Genomic DNA, 20,764 nt, shown 5'->3' on the forward strand with positions numbered 1-20,764 from the left:
GAATCTACGATATAGAAAGTTGAAATTGTGTTTTCATCAACAATACTTGAAATATTAATATCAAACAATAACATGATTCATGAAATACCCCCACACATAATACAGTATAATGCATGTTATCCTTGTTTATTATTTGCATGTGCATGTGAAAGTGCTTTAGCAAGCTCACTTTCTCAGATGAAAGAAGTAGTAGTTGTACTAGTTGTAGTAGTACTTTTAGTAGTATTGCGGCAATAAACTATAATCTGATGTATGCCGTAGGCTTTCACACTTTATTATAAGATTACTGTACCACACACCACACCCCACTGTCTGGGAGACAAATCACAAAGCAATACATGTATTGCTATCACCAGCCAGTGTGTGGCTTATTGATTTGTTACCTATTTTTCTTAACATATTTTGCCTCAAACTGTTTAATGTATGTTTCCAATGGCTATACAAACACTTTAGAAGGAAATATAATAATCAAATTAAAATAAAATGTACATTTATCAATTGAGCTATACATTGCCAATTGTAATGTTTGAACAAAATGTTTCTTACGTCTTTAGCTTAAAGTTTTGTTAAAAATAATAAATTGCTTAATTCTTCTTCTTTAATGCACAAAAGTTTCTTGTATGAATTCAGTTGCTAGGTTTGCAAAAAAGTAAAAGTGTAAGCACACTTAAGCAGGAACCATAGGCAGGAACACATTTCGTTTCAAGTGTTAAATATAGAAAGAGGGAGTGGCCTCAAGGTTTTCAAATCCTCACATTCTATTTGCTTGAAATTTGACACCCCATGTATCTGCTAAGAAAGAGCGGTAAGACAATAGATGGCGTTTGAGGGGACAGGATTAGAAACGTTTACACTCTGTCATTTTAATACAATGTCCAGTCATCAATAGACCTTCGTTGGTGAGTTTTACTTAAAAAACGAACCAATTACATCCAATGATAAAAGTTTTGTAACGAAAATAAAATCGAAACTGATGGATAGAACAAGTAAAAATAAGTCTGGTACCTTAGTGCAGCGCTTTAAAAAAATAACGACCAATCAGCGATGAGACACATACGTAGGCGGGACGGACTGTTTGATTGACTTGATATCCCTCCAATCAAACTCTCCAGTCACTGACATTGTCCAATCATGTGTGGGATCGACCCGCTGTAGCCAACGAGAGAGGATTTTCAACAAGCTCAGAGAAAAGCGGAGACAGACAGACATCATTTCTCTCTCAGCTTCTTTGGACTATCACACGACGCCAAAGAATCAAGAAATAAAGCATCTTTCTCTGAACAGGATTATAACTGTCTAAATTAATACCCAAACATTTACCATGGCCGACACAGCTGTAGAGAAGACCATAACTGCAGAGGTTACTGCCAAGGTACGTTTCATTCAGCTTTTTCTCGGTTGAACTGTCGTGTTAAAAAGATTTTTGAACTTTTGTTTTAAGTTGTTTTATTAGCTGTACGTATATTAATAATGTGGTTTAGCTAGCTCCCGTTAAACAACCGTTGTCGGTGGAATTACACGTTCATTTTACTTCATGTTAAGTTGATTTTCCCCAAATTAACAATGACGTTAATTTGGGGGAAATAAATTACCTCAATGACTTATCTTAACATTTCACAAGGTGACTTATTTTCAATTTATCAGCGTGGACTGCTAAATATTGTGTGTGAAAATGCAAACGTATTTGATGTGGTTAGGTTAGCTAAAGTGTCTTGTTGAGCAGACAAAGCGGCAGATACGGTGCGTCTGGTTTTAGCTGCTGCTGTGGGCGGGAAGCCTCAGCAGCCTTACATTACACTACTAGTTTAGAAAAAACGTTCACCATTGCAACTAATTATGTCAAACAATGTCTTCCTTTAATTATACTTTATCCCACATATGGCAAACGAGTTTTCTTTAATTAAAACCAGACGTAGTAGGAGCGTCTGCCCCCTTCAGAATAAACTCTTTGCTTTATTAATCAAGAGACGTGCTTTTATTTTGTAGGAGCTGAAAGAGAAGAAAGAAGTAGAAGCGAAGGAGGTGGAGAAGGAGAAGACCACCGACAACGGGGACGCACCTGCCAATGGCACAGTGAGTAGAGGACCAGCCTCATGGCCTTTTGTCTTTGCACCCCTCATCATGCAGGTGTCGCTGCACCCGCCCCCCATCCTGTTCAGCTGCTCTCCCTCCACACAGTGCTTTGTTTGGGTTGTGAAATGGGACAGATGTTAGTTGGCAAGTCCTTAGACGTTTTCCATTGGTGTCTCTAGGGTAGCTTGGTAGCTTATCCCCAGGAGGGATAAATGAGAGCTCCACACACATGCCTTTTTTGAGTGTCCCCAGAGGAGTGTGTACATGCAAGACTCTGGGGGGGATAAGTGGAAATATATGTTATGGATTAAATGTAAATAAATATATCTGTTTAACATGTATCTTATATTTAAAAATCCCAATCATGATGTGTTACTGAACTCACTTTTCCCTGTTTTCATTCAGAATGGTGCTGACCACAGTGACAAAGCAGAGGACAAAGCAGAAGACAAATCAGAAAAGAAAGCAGAAGACAAAGCAGAAGACAAAGCAGAGGAAAAACACAAGAATGGAACTGGTATGTTCATAAAGCAGTATTATGGTAAAATAATATTCTTTTAAGAAGAAACTATTTTAAAAGAGGCTTTACAACTCTAACTTTGTTGCTTCTGATTTGACTCATTAACACTGTCAACGTGTGTGGCCCTGAGTTCTAGATTCCACTTTGACAAGATTGTATTTATTTTCTTCCCATGAATCTTGTCTTAATTACTCCTCATGTGAAGGATGTATTTTCTGATGTGACTGACTGCTTACAGGAGAAGCAAAGAAGGCGCCCCCTGCTGAGGAGACTGATGCACCGCCCGTGAAGCGTGCAGCTGAAGAGGAGGAGGTGGGTTGTCACCAGACTGAATTATACAATTTTAATCCGGTTTTTTCATGTGTGTTTAGTAATCTGGTGAAGTTCAGTCTTTGCTAATGCATCAAATATTTTCCTTATTTTTAAATAGGAAAAGGTGGAGACAAAAAAGCAGAAGACAGAGGAAAATGGAGCTTCAAAAGAGGCAGAAGTGAAGGCTTAGGTCTCTGCCCTGCTACCTGTTTGCAGCACTGTTTTACCAGCCTGGTCAACATCGTGTTGTAGAGCTTGTGCTTTCTGTACCTTTTTGAGAAATATTTCTTTTTATTTGCTCCCATGTTATCACATTGCACTGGAGTCCTGAAACATAGTGGCCCTGCATCCTTTTTTATGAAATGTTATTTATTGGTCTTTAAAATGAGCTTTTTTTTTTACTTGTACAAATTGGGCCACACCATGAGATCAGTTTTTTCATTTCTTGAGGTTTTATATCAGTATGTTAAAAGCACAATCTCTCATGTCAGTGCTGACCAGATGATTCATACAATTCAGGCAGCTGCTCACTTCCTCCTAGTTCTCATGTTGACCTCTCAGATTCACTTAAAGGACCAAAGATAAGTTTTAAGCAGGGGCTAATGGACAGTTGTTCGCATTATTAGTTGAGGCATACTTTTTTTGTGTTGGGCTGCTATTTAATCCTTGGCTTGGCTGCCCTGTTAACATAACAGATGGTGCAAATGAATAAAGGGGATCTGTCTTGCGCCTCCATGATAAGATTGCTTGACCTTGTTTTATGGAGGTAAAATGTTGCAATGTTAATTAACCCCTCTTAAATCTTAAAGCTTTGGAAATTTGTTCTGTATGCATTCCACGCAAGTTTGTACCATTTATACTTTGTTTTTCTTACAGTTTTATGTTATGGCTGGGTAGCCCAGTTTTGTGTCGAAGTCTGCCTTTTCAGAGCCAGAATGACATTCGGTTACTTCAGCCACTGCTTTGTATATTCTGATTAAAAAAATAAATTGTCTTTTTACTTATATCTATTTTGTGTTTTTTTTACCTCATCCTTAGTGCTTATTAATAACATGGCCTTTTAAGTAGATGATGTCACTTGACCCAATTTCTCTAAACATGGAAAATGGCTGGTATAGATGCAGGAATCATCTTATCCACTTGGTAATGGAAACGGGTGCAAAGATTCAATATTGCAGTTTTTTGTCTCATGGCTCCCTCGTGTGGTGTATGCAGATTGCGGATAATTATTTCTAACAACTGGTATGGGCCACAACGGTCATCAGTGAATAACAATAATTGACACAGGAGTCCACGATGCCAAAAATGATGATTTTTAGTTTGAACTGAAACCTGAATAAAAGTAGCTTTTACAGTAACACTGCTAATATTGAGCAATAGGTGGTTCCATATAACACGAAAACTCAGTGTTAGATTTTTCTCAAGCAAGCTGCAACAGCATGATCAATACATTTACTGTTTCCTCAGAAACGTTAGCATGGCGGGAATCCAGTCAGTCCAGGAGACTAAAAAATAGGCAATCGACATTTTGCTGAGGCAGCAATTAAGACTTGCACCATAATGTTGATGTCAATGAAACCATATGGTAGGCTTTAAAAGGTTTTATAGTAAAATGAACCTTTTGTTAAAGTCCTGAAGTCAGTCGTGGTGCCTGTGTTGAGGCAGAACAGACAAAAGCATACTGCCGTTTCTTATGGCACAGACAGATTTAAAACACACAACTATTATGTACCATTTTGTTTATGCAGATGGCTTCTTAAGGATGGACAAAGGAATAAAGTTGGAGATTTCCTGTTAAGGAAGGGGCTAACAAGTAGGTAATACTGAGTTGATGGGCCGCCATGGTGGAGCAGAAGCCTACTAGCTTAAGCATGCGCCCTAATGATGACAATAAGCACTTGATGCTGGCTCTATGAACCCCCATTGTCTTTTCCTTTTTTACGTTGTCCACCTTCAGGGTTACCCATATGAGTCTTCTCCCTGTTTGCTGATCTTCTGTTTTGTTCGGTTTCCGACTGAATGCTGATTCACACCCCAGTTTCAACTTCTCCTCTTCCTGATAATGACAAGAATCACTGTCATTATTACAATGACATGGCCCGGAGTAGGGTGACAGCTCACGGCTGTACCATGGCTTAGTGAGGGCCCAGACAGAATTTGCCACCAGCAGACATTTCTCTGTGTCTTTGAAAGTTTGTGTGCGAGTGTGTGTATGTGTGTCATCCTATTAGCTATGGCTCTATGCTGACTAAGCATTAATTAGCATTTTGCTAGTCGCCTAGCACCAAAGTGTGAAATTTAGGGATGGCACACTGGTGAGTTTCATTATGAATAGCTTGTGTAAAGAGTGGTGTTTTTATTTGCTGTAAAAATGTGAAGCCCTTCAAGACTGTAACTGTGATTAATTGTGTTCAGCTTCAAGTGAGTATGTGTTTGCTAAATTAAAAAAGCTCTTGATTCACTGAAGGAGCCTCAATTGGTGAATGTCAGTGGACACTGGCAACACAATCATTTAGTCAGGATGATCCTGCCTAAGGTGTGATGCTAATATGCTAACTCAGAGAAACAGGCAGGTAGACATTCCTTTGGCCGTAAAACAAAACATTAACACAGGCATTGAGAGATTACATTGCAGCTCATGCAGACGTTAGGCAACTGATAAAAGGAAGAAAAAGAGGGGGAAAGCTGTGGTTAGCCTGGACGTGGTGATCAACATTTATATACTAAACACCAACAAGCAAGAAAAGATGATGCAAGATTTTACAGCAAAGAATCAGACAGAAGGGGCTAAGCTATCTTCAAAGAGTTCACTCACACCCTCTATCACACACATTTGTCCCACACTTCATTCAAAAATGTCACACATTCAGTAGCAACAGTAAGGAAAAGATGCATGGGCACACACACTGTATGAACATACTGGTCATGTTAACACAAATAAGAGCAGTGGCCAATGTCTGTCTCTCTGTCTGTCTGTCTGTCTGTCTGTCTGTCTGTCTGTCTAGCTCTGAGAAGAGCAGTGCTGAATAGTGTGAAACTGTATATGGAACTGTGCTGTACAGGATGTGCAATGTGTCAGTGCTGTGAAGGTCAACTCACTCAGACACCAAGCGACAGCGTGGGAGCGTGTGCCAGTTGAGTATGTGTGTGTGTGAGTGTAAGGCTGTGTTTGAAGTAAAGTAAATCAAGTGCTAGATGTGCACCAATAGTGGCTGGGTCTCGCTATCGGGGGGCTCACCCTCAGGGGGGGGCAGCTGGTACACCATGCAGAGAGAGGAGTACAGGCAGCCCACGAATGACATCAGGCTCGCAAAGTACATCACTCCCTGGGCCCCACCCACCAGTGAGGTCAGAGGTCCCATGGACACTGAGACCAGGATCTGAGCCAGGAAGTACTGGCAGCTGAGCAGAGAGATGTCCACCCCCATCCCGCGTTTGGTCCCCTCCTCTGATGAGCCACAGAACTGAGGGACAAAACGTTTAGATAAGATCAATCTATGAAGTGCATCACAAAACACTACTTGACTGAAGGAGCGGTTCAATATTTTGGTAAATGTGCTTAGTCACTGTCTTGCTGAGAGTTAAATGAGAGGAATAGGCCTCCTTCACCAACCGTTCTTAAGAAATGAGAAAGAACATGAATATTCTGAAAATCATCAATGTTTATCTTATTTTGGATTTACTCACACTTACACCCATTTGAGTGCTTACATTATTGTGTAAAAATAATTGGTTATTGTGTTTTCTTAAAATCAACTATACAACAAAACAGTTGCATAACATTACATTTAAGTTACAATAAAAAAATATATATATTTATAATGTTATGTTATTCTTGTGTTCATTATTTTACAAAGCATTATTGTATATTTAAAATAAATAAACACTCATAAACACCTAATGAGTAAAAGTATCCCATGTTTCTTTTTTGTGACATTTTATATGTACTACTCGTGCTAAATATGAAGCTTGCTTGGTGTTGCTGGAGTACCTTGACACTTTTTTTTTTTTGGAGTCTGGTCCTCTTTAGACTTCTGTTTGGGTATGATTACCTTAGTTCTCTCAACCTTAATTTTAAATTCTACTGCGTGAACAGGGCTCCTCAGTAGATGCTAATTAGGATCAGCTGTGACACGCTTTCAATTTACCTTCATTATAAGAACAGAGGTGATAACAGTTTTGCGGCTAAGAACACATCTACAGAGTCTGATGTAGGACCTGTTTTGGAAGATATCAGTAAATGAGGCCCATTGATATGATCGTATGCTTTATATTAAGCTTCAGCATAAGACTGGAAACAGGGAAACAAAGGTAACGTGATTCTTCTGGTTACCAGTACCTCAACCAAAGCTCAACGAAATGTTACTTACTAATTAAATAAACTACATATAAAATAACAATTAGTTAGCTTTATAGTTGCCGATTGGTGGGTTTTTTTTGTCACCTATTTCCAGAATTTATGCTTTGCTAAACTTTCTATGTTACTATTTATTTAATCAGGCAGTCTCATTAAGATTTTGATTTCTTTCCAGCTCACCAGTTGTCTGACTGTGCTTTTTATTTATTTTTTACTTTTTTTATTTTACTTTTTTATTATCTTTTTTATTACATCATAACTTAGTACGTTAATGCATGTAACATATGTAACATTAAGCTGTCTGTGGCTCTTTTTTTTCTGCTGTAACTATGTGCATTTCCCCTTTGTGGGACTAATAAAGGTATTCTGATTCTGATTCTGATTCTATTTGTTGAACAAAATGAGAGTAGTTTAAATCTTCTCATCTGATTTGATCATGGTAAAATATCACTAAGCATTTACAAGTTACATATTTAGACACTGACCTGAGGGTCCTGGTAGTATTCACACAGCAGAGAGTAAGGCAGCGTGCATAGAGAAGAGAAGAGCACCCCATAGGTGACGCAGAGAGAAAGTACCACGTAGAGGTTGTTGGACAGTGTGGCCAGGCCCGTTCCCAAACCAAACGCCAGGTAGGCAAAAAAATAAAGAGTGCGAACAGAGAAACGCTCCTCCAGTTTCTCCAATATGGCTTTAACCCAAAGAGAAAACAGAGGGAAAACATGTTAGGCTTGCCAAGGAAAAGGAGACACATTCTTTGTAAAATTACTCTTTCCTGCAAAGATGTGATAGCGAGCGGAGCTTACCTGAGTAGAAAGCAGCACTGAATGCATAGATGCACATGCCCCAGCAGCCCATGTTCACTCCGGCATTGTACCGTTGGTAAGCCTCAGAGTCGTGGGGTGCCTTGGGGTCTCCTTCAAACACAACCTCACCCATGAAGTCAGTGTAGAAGAGCAGCATGCCTTCAAAAGACAGCCAGCCTACAGAGAACGAACAAGAATCAGCTCAGGGGAAATTAAGTACAAAACAGATGTTTTTTTTGCAGAGAAAAATGCAAGTGCAACAACATTTAATAGTGATAATGCTCACCCAGGAAATGATTAGTGCATAAACTCCGCATAGAGGGAGGCATCCTGTAGATGGCTATACACAGCAGCTTAATTGACATCTGTGATTCTCCTGTCTCCGCATTCTCAGTCAGATCACTCTCATAGTGCACCCCATTCAGCAAAATGTTTGCAACCTTCATCAGAGACAAAAGACAGACACTGTGTTGAAAATGCTATGATGGTAACTGACTAAACTGCTTTTGTAATTTTAAAATATGTGCCGACCTGCTGACTGAAGGTCACCGTTCTCCTGCGTCCGTTCTCCATCCCAACAATCTGTGTTGACATGGGCTCCTCAATTAGTGCAAGACTCTGGGGTCGCTTCAGGATACCAGCAGAAGAGCGCCGATGTGACCCAGCACCAGACTGAGTCCCAGCTGTGACCTGAGTTTGTGCATCTCCCTCAGGCTGTGGCGCTTCCGCATCCTGATGAGACGCCACATCAGCCTGGGTCTGTCCTGCAGGACGGCTTCCTGCTCCCTGTGTGAAATCCTCAGGGTGAGGGGGGTCCCCTGGAGGCAGGGCCACAGAGGTGGAGTTGGGGGCCAGGGCCTGTGGAGTCTGCTGGCCTGTGTAGCAGTTTATGAGCACAGTGTCTATATAGGAGTTTCCTAATGAAGAGGCAAAGTCATTTATGCCTGTGAGCGAGCTGTCCCTGCTGATAAAGCTGCCATATTTTGGAGTGAGGGGGCTCATGGGCGATATGGGGCTTGTGAGACCAGCACAGAGGCGTGCATTGGCACTGCAAGAATGTGCAAGGGGGTCCGAGTTATATGGGTGAGACTTTGAGTAATGGTAGCTGTAAAGAGCATCTTCGTCTTCCTCATCCAGTCCCAAAGCTGATCCTGGAGGGATAGGGGGAGAGGGAGGAAGAGGGAGGCTGGGGCTTTTTAGATGAGCTTTGCTGGAGTTTTTGTTCTTTGGTAGCGGGCGTTCAGGGATACTAAACAGAGTCATAGCTGTGGCACACACCAATGTGATACTTGTGAACATGTATATGACTCGTAGTTGACCTCCCATCGACCTTCCAAATTGTGTCTTGTCCCAGTTGATGCCGCCCACGATGTAGCCAAATCCACCTCCGAGTCCTGCAGAGCAAGTTTAAGAAACAAAAAATAACAATTGTGCATTCACTGGTTATGTCTTAAAACATTACTTTATAGGTCTATTTTCACCAAAACTACCTTAAAGAATATAAGCTATAGCTTCTAATGTATAATGATCAGTGTTTTCCTACCTGCAAGTAGTGCATGAATGTTCAGCCCTCGATCCTGGTCCTCTGGGCTGCACACGTCCATCATGTAGGCATGGCTCGGGTTGTCGGCCGAATCAGCGCTGAAGTCCATCAGAACCACACCGCACACCGTCAGGATGATTCCCCACTTGTGATTTGATGCAGTGTCAGCCAGCGCACCTCCAATGTCCCGCCCGTTCAGTACCAGGGTTAGACCTAGCAGAGCACCTACAAAGGAGAAAAGTACAGTTCAACCAAATCTTGGCATTCAGTTTTAGTGTCAAGTATGGTAAAATATTAAGTAATTGATCACTATAAATGCTTTCCAGGTATGTAATGTGACATGGTCACGAGGTATCTTGGTAATTAGTAATCATTTACAACGTCTGTGGATTTGGGCATCATCCACATTACAAAAGTGTAACAAAATATGTTTATTAATGTGAATTGGTATTATGGGATGTGGAGAATCCAGTATTTCTGCGTCATACTCATAGACTGTATATATAAAGGTCATACTGTACATTTGTATTTCCACATGTATATACTGTACATTTGTATTTCCACATGTATATTACTGTACATTTGTATTTCCACATGTATATTCTCCACATGTATGTTTTTTTACTTTTTTAATGCTATTTCAGAAATATTTTGGATTATTTATTTATTTTGATTTCTCTTGTGTACATTGCCTTGTCCTTTTGTGCTGCTGCAACGCAAACATTTCCCAAATTGGCATCAATAAAGTACTTCTTATCTTATCTTATTTATCTTAAATCAGGATATCTCAGTCTGTCGCATCAGTTTTAATGATTAAATGTGTCTCATAGGTTCCCCCAACTATACATAAGTAGACTTAAATGCACAAAAGTAAATAACTTACCTATAGCCAAGGCAAAAATAAAGGGTCTCCTCCGTCCAAACCGGGATTTACATCGATCACTCCATGCTCCGAGGAGAGGCTGAACGAGGAATCCTTCAAGCCAAACACAGAGGAGGGAGATAGAGCATTATGTTCTGCACAAAATGATTGTTATTGAAAATCACATGATGATGCATCACATATTCAGCCACCCATGGTTTCATCTTGCCTACTGTTTACTTACCCAGTATGGGGCTGATAAACCACACCAAGCTGTAGAATTGATCGGGCAAGCCCATCTGTAGCAGCACAGGAGTCACATAAGCCGTCTCCATGGCATAACTAAATTCAATACCAAACAGGACGCAGCCATTGAAGAGCAGATCTTGGAAAGTACGTCTTGGGGGAAGCTCACTGAGGTCCAGCTGGTCTAGGGGACAGGGTGTGTTGGGCGGTGGAGGCGGTGAAGGTCTTATCAGCTTCCGACGCTTTGGATGTCTTTGAAAGTTGTTGGCTCTGTGACTGAGGAGCCGAGTGGTGGATGTTGGAAAGCTGGCCGTTTTGGGGAGTGAGCTCCTCCAGAGGCCTTCCTGAGCTGCAGATAACCTCCCTCCTGGACTGGTGAGGAGGGGGTCACTGGGGGTGCCCATGCCTGGAGAGGACATCTCTCTCAAGCCAGCTTACACTGCAGCATGTAATAGGATGACACACATTGACAGGTTAAAACTTCTTTGGGGATGATTTTTCATATTAGAGGTCATTCAAGATCACCACAATGTAGCATGGTGTGAGTAACTTAGTGCTGATAATGGTTATGAAGTACTACTACGAGAGGACACTGCAGTCATCGGAAGACAGCAGTGATGGGCACGACGCACTGCAACCAATGCGCATGCTAGGGATGTGCGCAAAACCCATGTGCTCGGCGTGGCTGACTACGGCAGTGAAGTATGCGGCACCGCTCTCATGGAGCCTGTTTCCATTTTAATATTTCATGGAGGAAGCTCAAATCGGACACAATGGAGCCGCTAGGGGTTATAATGATGACAGTCATGAGGATGCATTATCGCTAAAAACGTCATCTAAACATCTGATCAATCCTTTAGGTAGCCACGTAGCCGATCGAGTGCTCTTTTGTGTAGTCTTTTCCTGTAATGACCCTCGATGTTATCCTCGATTTGCACTCTCTTCTTAAGGTGAACATCACGCAGTGTCGCCTACTTGAATGTGTTAGAAGATGATGCAGGCGTGCAAAATGTGAACGTGAAAGATGATAATTACCTTAACGGGGAGCCTCGTCATTTATTGCAGCATACTGTGTAGTAGACAAAGCATTATGATTTACAAAAGAAAAATCTAGGATGAATTAGAGGAGTCATGATTGTTGTTTTTTTGTTTTTTCCTTTTCGTGCAGTCATCCCCCCGCTCTCTCCTCCGTCCCTTCTCCTTCCCCCTCTTCTCCTCTCCACCTTCGCCTCCTCCTCCGCCCGGTCCCTGTCGTGACGTCACGCCCCTCCCTGCTACATCAGCACCAGGAACAGCCACAAAAAGCACATCTGTCCATCACCTGAGCCACACACTACACTTCAGAAATGCATTTAAATAATAGTGACTAATTTGTCAATTTACTGACTATTAATGTTGTGCAAAGGACCATTGATGCTTTTCAGCACTATTGCAAACTATTTGATATATGTTATTTTTAACGCTAAAACACATTTTACAGTTATTGTTCGAAATGCCTAAAGAGATAAGAGTTTCCTCTTTGGGTTAGTCATAAATTCCTGCCGTGAAGCGAATCATTGATCAAACAACTTTATTTTAATATATAGTCGTAAGCCTTACATTTTCAAAGATCCCAAATGTGCCATGCTGGCTACTTTGGGAAATGTGTATAATGTGAAGAAATGTAAACCAGTATTTTCATCAAAACGTATTTTGGGTGTATATTTCAGTGTCAAAACATCATAGAGCTCTGAACTCCACTAACTCAAAATATAAAATTCTGAAATTGCTTAAAATAAAAATATTTTACAACCTAAGACCTACTTAAGAGAAAACCAAGTTTAATAAATTATGCAAATGATGCATGCATTTCTCACTTGTATGTCACTGGTCAGCACGCCAATTATTTATCACTGTATAATCCAATCTGGTAATTGACCTGCTATAGTGAAAACAGGTGTGCATGATTAGGTTAGTCAGGCAATGTGTGACAGAGTGTACATATGTTAAAGGAAGGATTCAATAGGCATTTTGACTTGTAAGAAAAAGCACAGGTTAAACAAATTCCACTGACGAACTGCCAGTTTTATCAAGTGCTCCAGTTGGCTTGAGCCAAGACCTTGAAACTATATCCAACATACTGAGTGTTGGTTTGCTATGCTATTCCCACTATGACATGCAATAAATACTAGACAGATAGATTAATAATTAACTCAAGTTGAAAGTAGTTTTCAATACCATTAAAATAGCACTCTCCACATGTTTGCTACCAGCAAAATGACTTGTCACCCTTCACCACCACTGCAAAACAAAATGGCTGTGGTGGTCTGGGGTTATCATAAAACGGACGGATGGGAACAAAGTAACAGCTATAGAAAGCAAACAAAGGCTATAATAAATCGCTTCACCTTTGAGCTCACCTGCACCACACCTTGTGCAACATGCATGGGCGTAATTTCCACTGGGGACAGGGGGGACATGTCCCCCCCACTTTTCAAAATCCCATTTGTGTCCCCCCCACTTTTTAAATGGGTTTATTATTTATTTTTTACGCAAGCGGTCATCGTCACGGAGGATTGGGTTGTTGTTAACATCTGGTGCTAGCTCGGAGCTAACGGAGAATTGGAAGCTGTTTCAACAATAAGGAGAGGGAGAGCTCTCTCCTGTCGGACTGAGAGAGATAACGCTCAGGGAGGTAAAGAACTCGCTGAGCGATTAGATTGTAAACTTTAGTCTAGTTATCTCAGTGGGTCTCAAACGGTTTGGTCATCTATGTAAACAAATATTTCCATCTATGTAATATTAGTTGTATATAAAATAAGTTAAGAAATCCTTCCAATGTGTACTATCTATAGGTCAGTACAAAAATAAAAAAACACAGTTTCAAAGGGGAGTGATTAGTCAAATATGCATAAATAAAAAGAAAGAAAGCAGACTAGGTAAGATAAAGATATAGAGAGGAGTTTATCAATGATTTGTTATTGCTTGTGAGCATATTCTAATGTTTTTTGGAGTATTGAAATATATACAGTTCTGTTTTATATGAGTGTTGAGAACTGTATCCATACATCTCTTCATTTGTGCACCAGATTGATGCATTTAGCTTCGATTTAAAGAAAACAAATCTTCCCGGGGTGCATGCCCCAGGGACCCCCCTAGAGGATGTGAGGTCATCACAAATAAAACAGGTTCACATGGATAGGATACTAGATAAGTGTGCACACTCATTATATACACTACACATTTGTCTTGGATTTGTTAACACTATAGTCCCTAATATATTTGTAGAAAGGTAGGAAATTAAATTAAATTGAGAAAATGTTTCATTGCGGAGGACCCCCTGTTTTGTGTCCCCCCCACTTCTCAAACCAAAGTTACACCCTTGGCAACATGTACATGTATCATTTAAAACTGAACTTTTTCAAATATTCAGTCACCAATTTGAGTCCATGCTATAACTGGTTTCACTTGTTGTGCACACTTTAAGAAATCAGTAAACAAATAACTGCTAAAAGCGTTTTAAACTGTTTTGTTGATTTTAGTGTGGAGATGTCTTTACGAAGCCCCGCCCCCGCTCCTAGATCAGCTGCTGTAATTGGCTGACTGTTCAGCACCAACAGCATCTGATTGGATGTTAGTGCTCAGTGGGCGTATCAGGATGCAGATGTTTTGTAACAGCGGTACTATTAGATTATACAATATAGAAATTGCACATTTCTGTTAAGTTTGAAAAGCCGGTGCACTCTGTTACTCAATCGCAGAAAATGGCAAAGGTTGACCTTGTTAAAGTTGGAAAGAACTTGTTGAAGAGCGGTGAAACTGGAAAGGTAAGAAATCTGTTTAGTTACTGTAGAAAGCTAATCGTACTCCCATGAGCTTTCCTCCTATTTCCTATACACGGTTTATTGGTTTGTGTTTGAAGGTGTTCTCTATATGAATATACAGCCGTTCTGTTAGATTGACTTCCCCGTAGAGACCTGTGTTTGTTCCCTGCTGATACCTGGCGTATTAAACCTGTCATTACCTCACAGCATGGCAGTGTAATTGGTGTCAAATTAAGCCTCCAGGTTGACACACGCTAATGATCATCTGAAGGGAACACATGAGGACTAGTCATTATGGAAGCCCATTTCCTGCTCTAAGAGGTTGTCAAAAAGAATGACTTGGTAATATCTCAAAATAGGTGACTTAATAGAGATTTGACTTGAGGCACATTTGATCAAGACTTGCAATCCTCTTGGACCTTTACAACCAGGACTTGTGACTTCACTTGGAATTGAGGATTATGACTTGAAAATAATATACCCTCCTCAAACCCAAAAAGTATACAGTAGTATATGCTATTTATGATGGTGTGCCACAAATCAATGCATTTCCTGAAGCAAATAACATTAACAATATTCATTCCCAGCAGGCTGACAGCACTTAATTCCCACACATTAAAACCAATCACGCAGCATCCAATAAAGTTGCACCAGAGAACCATGAAGAACTAACAAACATTACTGGCTGCCAGTTGGAAATAATGACACAAAAGGTAATTTTGTTTGCGTATGAAACCTACGTGGTGGTCAACAAAAAATGCAATCCTGGTTTGGTTGGTCAAAAGCACATCCCGTAGTACTGGTTTAGGGCTTGATACTCAAAGATTATGGAGTGCAAAGACTTGAGACTTTCTTGTGACTTGCAAAACAAAGACTTGATCTAACTAATCTATGCTTAGTATCTAAAAAAAACGACATACTTTTATATGTTCTTATTCTGATTATTTGAGATATTATGTCATTATTTTTGAGAATATGTTCACCTTTTTTTTTTTTTTAAATGGAGGAAATGGGCTTCCAAGGAATACAGATATTGCATTGTTGTTTGAGTCTATCATGTATAATAAAAACAAAAACGATCAAATTACTATGATGTCCCTTCACCACATCACTATTTCCCATATGCCACCTGTGTGTCCCATGTTCTGAGTGTTCCCCTCTCTGTGTGATGCAGAGTGTGGAGCTCCTGTCTCTCTGGCAGGACCAGCCCGTGGTTTTGTTCTTCCTGCGCAGGTTTGGCTGCCAGGTGTGTCGCTGGATGGCAACAGAGATCAGTAAACTGGAGGCGGACTTGAGAGCCAACGGTGTAGCGCTGGTGGGGGTCGGACCAGAAGAGTTTGGACTGAAGGAGTTCAAGGAAGGAGGGTTTTTCAAAGGACGTAAGCATTGGCAATTCTCATTCATATATTACAAAACAATGGTATTTTATTTATTTATGTTGCACTGATCCATCAGTTCACTCCAAAACAAATATGGAACACAGCTTTAATCTGCTCCACTTTAACTACCCTTACACTTCAGCCCTATTTGGTCAGTGGCTGTTTTGTCTATTCATTCACTGTGACCAAAGATGTAAAATATTACAATTGTATATAAAGAAACAACAAAACACCTAATTTATTTTTGTCAAACAGATTTACCCAATACTTACATTTTTGGATTAGACAAGGTTTCGAATAAGTACAGTTTCTCAAGTACTTCATTAAAGTACATGTTCTCATTATATGTTATATTTAATTCTACTTACCATTACAAAAACGGGAAATGCATATATGATATAACGCAGTCTTATTACTTTTCTGCCCCGTAGTATACAAAGTATTTCAAATGTACTCTACAGTCATTGACTAACTACAGCAATGAAATGCTCTTACATGTATTTGTTAGCTGTTAGTTTAATGTAAGATGTTATAAAAATATAGCAATTTGAAAGGAGTCCTTCTGCACTTCTACTTTTGTACTGTACGTATTTTTATGTACAATGTATGAGACTTTGAAGCACTCCTTGGCTTCTGTACAGGGATAAAAAAACAAAACCATAACCTTCATTATAACTTAAAGAAGATGCATTGTCACCCTTGCACAACCAAACTCATGTTGCATCATGTAATCATGTAATGTAACATAAAACATTGGGTGTGTCACAAGGATCTAGACATACTTTTAACAGCCAGTCCTTTTGTGGGATAGTAAATATATAATCTTCTTCTTTTAGCCGTTTATGTTGATGAACATAAGAAAAGCTACAAGGATTTGGGCTTCAAAAGGTGAGTTAAAATCTTTTTTTATCTTAAAGTAATAGAGAAACAGTTTGTTTTATATGAACGTTTGCTTTGACCCTGATGTCAAATGCTTTTATTTGTTAAAGATTATTTTAACTCAATTTACATACTTAAGAACAATTAATCTGTGGCTACTTTGATTATCAATGAACTGTTTAGAGCAGACTTTTCTGGTCTTATTTGATGGTAAACTGAATATCATTGGTTTTTGAAATGTTTTATTAATTAAACATTTGATATATCTCCTTGGGATGTGTGAAATTATAACATTATCAGGGCTCGCCACTAATCTTCTCTCCTTTGAAAAGATTAGATGACTTGTGATGATCTCTAATTTAAAAATGGTGTTTCCTCACACTCAGATACACAGCCTTAAGTTTGGTTCCTGCTGCTTTGGGGAAGAAAGTACGAGATGTAGCCTCAAAGGTATAAAGGAACTCCATATCAGATCATGACTTCATGGTTCATAATGTATATCCTACAAAAACAGAAGCTGATTGACACGCTGACATCTGACCGCCTGTTTTCTCTGCTGTTCTCAGGCCAGTGCTGAAGGCATCCAGGGAAACTTCTCAGGAGATCTGCTCCAGAGTGGAGGCATGCTCATTGTGGCCAAAGGTACGATCAGTTTACAGCAGAGGGGGTGCTTGTGAGGGTCTGTTTTGTGAGTAAATGGAAAAATACACCTATTGAACTGGGGAATGTAAACATGTATATTACCTTTTAGCATTGCATTGATAAGGCTGGAAACTGAAGATAAATAAAAGGTCAAAGACATGCAATTTCTCAAATCCTCCTCTAGAGGGCAATGCTGCATTACTGGAAGTCTATAGGAAGCTCTCTAAACGCCTGTGCTCTCCAGGGCTGCTGACTTTCCACACTTCTTTATTTCTTGTATCATCATTGGATTAATAGTTCTCGTTAATGAGTCTACATAATAAAGAGACATTTTCTGTTGTTGTTTTTGAATGTTCCCGATCATACCAACTCTCTCTCTAAGTGTGCTCATACTGTTTTTATGGTGTGGTATGGGCAGCTTATTGTTATGGAGAAAAAGCAGCTAGGGAAAGTAGATAATTCTGTCTGACACCTCAATTTGAAAATCATGACTTCAACAAAATTCCTGTTTGGTGACATTTCTCACGAGCATTACTCCTGTTTGAGTACTCGCTGCTTGAAGCAGGTTAGGCCTAAATGCAAATGTTTCAGAGACAATTTACTTAATTCTACTCAAAGGTATTGATTAAAAAGCTTTGAAGAGAAACTATGTTGTGCATATTTACCAGTAACAAATCAATTTGAAATATGTTTAAATATTTTAGTCCGAGCTGTTTTATAACTGCTTTTATGTGTCAGAGTTCACAGAAGCAAATTCATTTGACAAGCTGTTTATATGATAATTTCTCCTAAATATATGTTTTTCTCTTCCAAGGTGGAGAAAAGGTTCTAGTGCACTTCATCCAGGACTCACCAGGAGACCACCTAGCTCTTGAGGATATTTGCAAGGCTCTGGGTATCTCAGCCAATGCAAAGGCAGGACAGATGCCAGTGGTAAGACACCTCATAACCATACAAGAAAAAACACATTATATTCTTTAGATACACACTATATTCATCCTCTTTTTTCTGTACTTCCCCACTTAAACTTTTCATTTTCTATTTGTGACCATGATTAAACTTAACGCTCCAACCAAAGGTTTGAATAAAATGGTATCATTGTGTTTACTAAACCGTACCGAACTGATGTCAGTCAGTTTCTTCCTCAGCAGACTCTGTTTTACGTCAGTAGCAACAAACACATCAGAGTATCCTTTTCAAAGGCAATTTCACACTTATTACTCCATCTTCATGGTCTGTTAGGTTCGTGTCATAAAACCCTTTAAACTTGAATGATGATCGCAGTCTGTATTGTACCTAAAATGACCTCTGCAAACACAAACCCACAGGTTATAACAATACCACAAAGTAGTCTTAACAAAATCCAACAGAGAAGGGTCAGCATTGCCATGCCAATGGTAAAAAATGATTACCAATTAGAGTGTGCAAAATAAACATACAATATTAAACCAACAGGAATCTAAATGTATAAACTGTTAGAAGAAGGTATGAGCCACATAGATTCTGGTTTGATGGTATTGTAATATAATAAACAGAAAAGAGAAAGTAGGATTGAAAATGTAGTCCCTGCTCTATACTATAAAGCACATTTAGAAATAAATTGCTCTGAGGTCATGGACATACTATCTCGTGTCCAGAGCATCAGATGTTTTGTCCTGTGACCGTCGGGACTTTCAGCATGACCACGACATCCAGCACATGCTCTTCAACGCACATGGCCCCCGGCTCTGTTGCTTTCCTTCCCCCAGAACCCACCATGTCAGAGCTTTTGCAAGACGTACAGTAATCTTCCTCATGACCTGTCTGAAGACCAGAAACAGATGTCATTTTCTGAAGCCCGGGGGCCACATTTGGCATCATGGTTGTCTATTAGTCGTCACATAATAACCACAACATCATCAGATCATACCATCGTCTCATTTCCTTCCATGTTTACTGACTGCCTTACTCATGTGTGGAGGCAACATGCTTAACATTATCTTTAACATGAGCATTTTGCTTTCTCCTAACGAGCCAATTAAAACAATGTTTGATGTTATTTCATCAATTGGCCTTGTCTCTGGCTAGAAACATCAGTAAAAACACATTTTCAATATCATTTCTTCCACTTTAGTTTGTTTAGTGTGTTCAACAGTGGAAATAATGCTTGATTCAGTGCAGCAGGCATTGTATATAGCTAATAATCTGCAGAGTTACACAATAATCCATATCCTAACCCTAACCTCACCTTTTTTGATATCCTCGCAGACCATTTTCTTTATATATGTTCATATTTGTATCTGTAGTATCATTTTATAATGTTAGGTCTTCCATACACACACAATATTTTCCACATCTGTCCTTCCTGATAGGGATCATCTCACTTGCTCTTCCTGAGGTTTCTTCAATTGTTCCCCCCGTTTTCTTTTCAAATGTCTTATCAAGGTGTGTCATAAAATGTACAGATTGTAGGCAATTTGTCAAATTGGGCTATATAAATGATATTGACATAACTTCTCCTCTCTTGCAGTGCAATGATGATGTTTGTACACGATGATGACAGAGATGCCAGTCATACCAGATGATAATCTACAAATCGAATGGAGATTCCTCAGAAAGTGAACACGTTTTAATAATTTCTTGCAATTCATTTGTCACAGTTGCACAATATATTACTGTTTATCTACAGTAACAGTGACACTCATTTTATAATCATTACTTTTAATGTCATTAATGTTTTGAACCTAAGTAAAATTAGAACTTTTATTCATTTACATTTATTACACTCATTTTGTAAAATAAATAATTATTTATATGCTTATAATTATAATAAACTTTTAAAATTCACACTTGGCTTTCAGTCAATAAGTCTTTGATACAGACACGAGTAAAGTTCTAATACAAGTTGAGGCGTTATTAACTTGTTGACATGACCAACGGGTATACTGACTTTCACTACATCCATAATTTAAAACTCTAATGGCTCCATTACACGTTTACACATTACCTTTATAGTGATTACTTTTACTCGCCTTCAACAACCCTTTCACACTTTATATCCACTGCAGTATTTACTCTCTATCAATGTGTTTACCAGATGCTTAAACAATTAGTTAAGATCAGATATTTAAAAAGTCACACAATTGCTCGCAATAAATAAAAAGCAGAGTCCAAAGATATTTTAATCCATTTCAATTTTGTGTTACCTTTGCAAAGATGATAGTGAATCCTAAATGTTTTCAAAGTACATTAAAGGTCCCCTATTATACTGTTTTTCATCAATATATTATAGGTCTCAGATATATACAAAACATGTCTCCGAAGTGTTTGGCTCGAAATACCCAACAGATCATGCATTGCAGC

The 20,764-nt window shown here is 39.3% G+C and overlaps 3 protein-coding genes across 4 annotated transcripts; 2 read left to right on the plus strand and 1 right to left on the minus strand.

The window, feature by feature from the left end:
- Positions 1 to 1,123: 1,123 nt before the first annotated feature.
- Positions 1,124 to 3,911, plus strand: si:ch211-222l21.1 (parathymosin). The gene is made up of 5 exons (XM_034139070.1): positions 1,124 to 1,372; positions 1,987 to 2,073; positions 2,479 to 2,590; positions 2,832 to 2,905; positions 3,024 to 3,911. Exons 1-5 carry the CDS (start codon positions 1,322 to 1,324, stop codon positions 3,093 to 3,095), a joined length of 396 nt encoding a protein of 131 aa, XP_033994961.1. The 5' UTR covers positions 1,124 to 1,321; the 3' UTR covers positions 3,096 to 3,911.
- Positions 3,912 to 4,208: 297 nt separating this feature from the next.
- Positions 4,209 to 11,947, minus strand: slc45a1 (solute carrier family 45 member 1). 2 transcript variants are annotated; one of them, XM_034139073.1, is made up of 10 exons: positions 11,755 to 11,947; positions 10,718 to 11,158; positions 10,495 to 10,587; positions 9,612 to 9,836; positions 8,600 to 9,462; positions 8,355 to 8,508; positions 8,069 to 8,245; positions 7,748 to 7,953; positions 6,144 to 6,369; positions 4,847 to 4,961 (listed from the first exon to the last, which is right to left on the minus strand). In XM_034139073.1, exons 2-10 carry the CDS (start codon positions 11,136 to 11,138, stop codon positions 4,933 to 4,935), a joined length of 2,394 nt encoding a protein of 797 aa, XP_033994964.1. In that variant the 5' UTR covers positions 11,139 to 11,158; positions 11,755 to 11,947; the 3' UTR covers positions 4,847 to 4,932. The 2 variants fall into 2 exon arrangements, with proteins under 2 accessions (XP_033994962.1, XP_033994964.1); XM_034139071.1 differs by having other exon boundaries at positions 4,209 to 6,369.
- Positions 11,948 to 14,363: 2,416 nt separating this feature from the next.
- Positions 14,364 to 20,246, plus strand: prxl2b (peroxiredoxin like 2B). Its single transcript, XM_034138602.1, has 7 exons — positions 14,364 to 14,525; positions 15,697 to 15,901; positions 16,738 to 16,789; positions 17,167 to 17,230; positions 17,347 to 17,422; positions 18,237 to 18,355; positions 19,932 to 20,246. The coding sequence occupies exons 1-7, from the start codon at positions 14,463 to 14,465 to the stop codon at positions 19,956 to 19,958; spliced, it is 606 nt and encodes a 201-aa protein (XP_033994493.1). The 5' UTR covers positions 14,364 to 14,462; the 3' UTR covers positions 19,959 to 20,246.
- The last annotated feature ends 518 nt before the right edge of the window (positions 20,247 to 20,764 follow it).

This window comes from Trematomus bernacchii, unplaced genomic scaffold, assembly GCF_902827165.1.
Source record: "Trematomus bernacchii unplaced genomic scaffold, fTreBer1.1, whole genome shotgun sequence".
Classification (NCBI taxonomy): domain Eukaryota; kingdom Metazoa; phylum Chordata; class Actinopteri; order Perciformes; family Nototheniidae; genus Trematomus; species Trematomus bernacchii.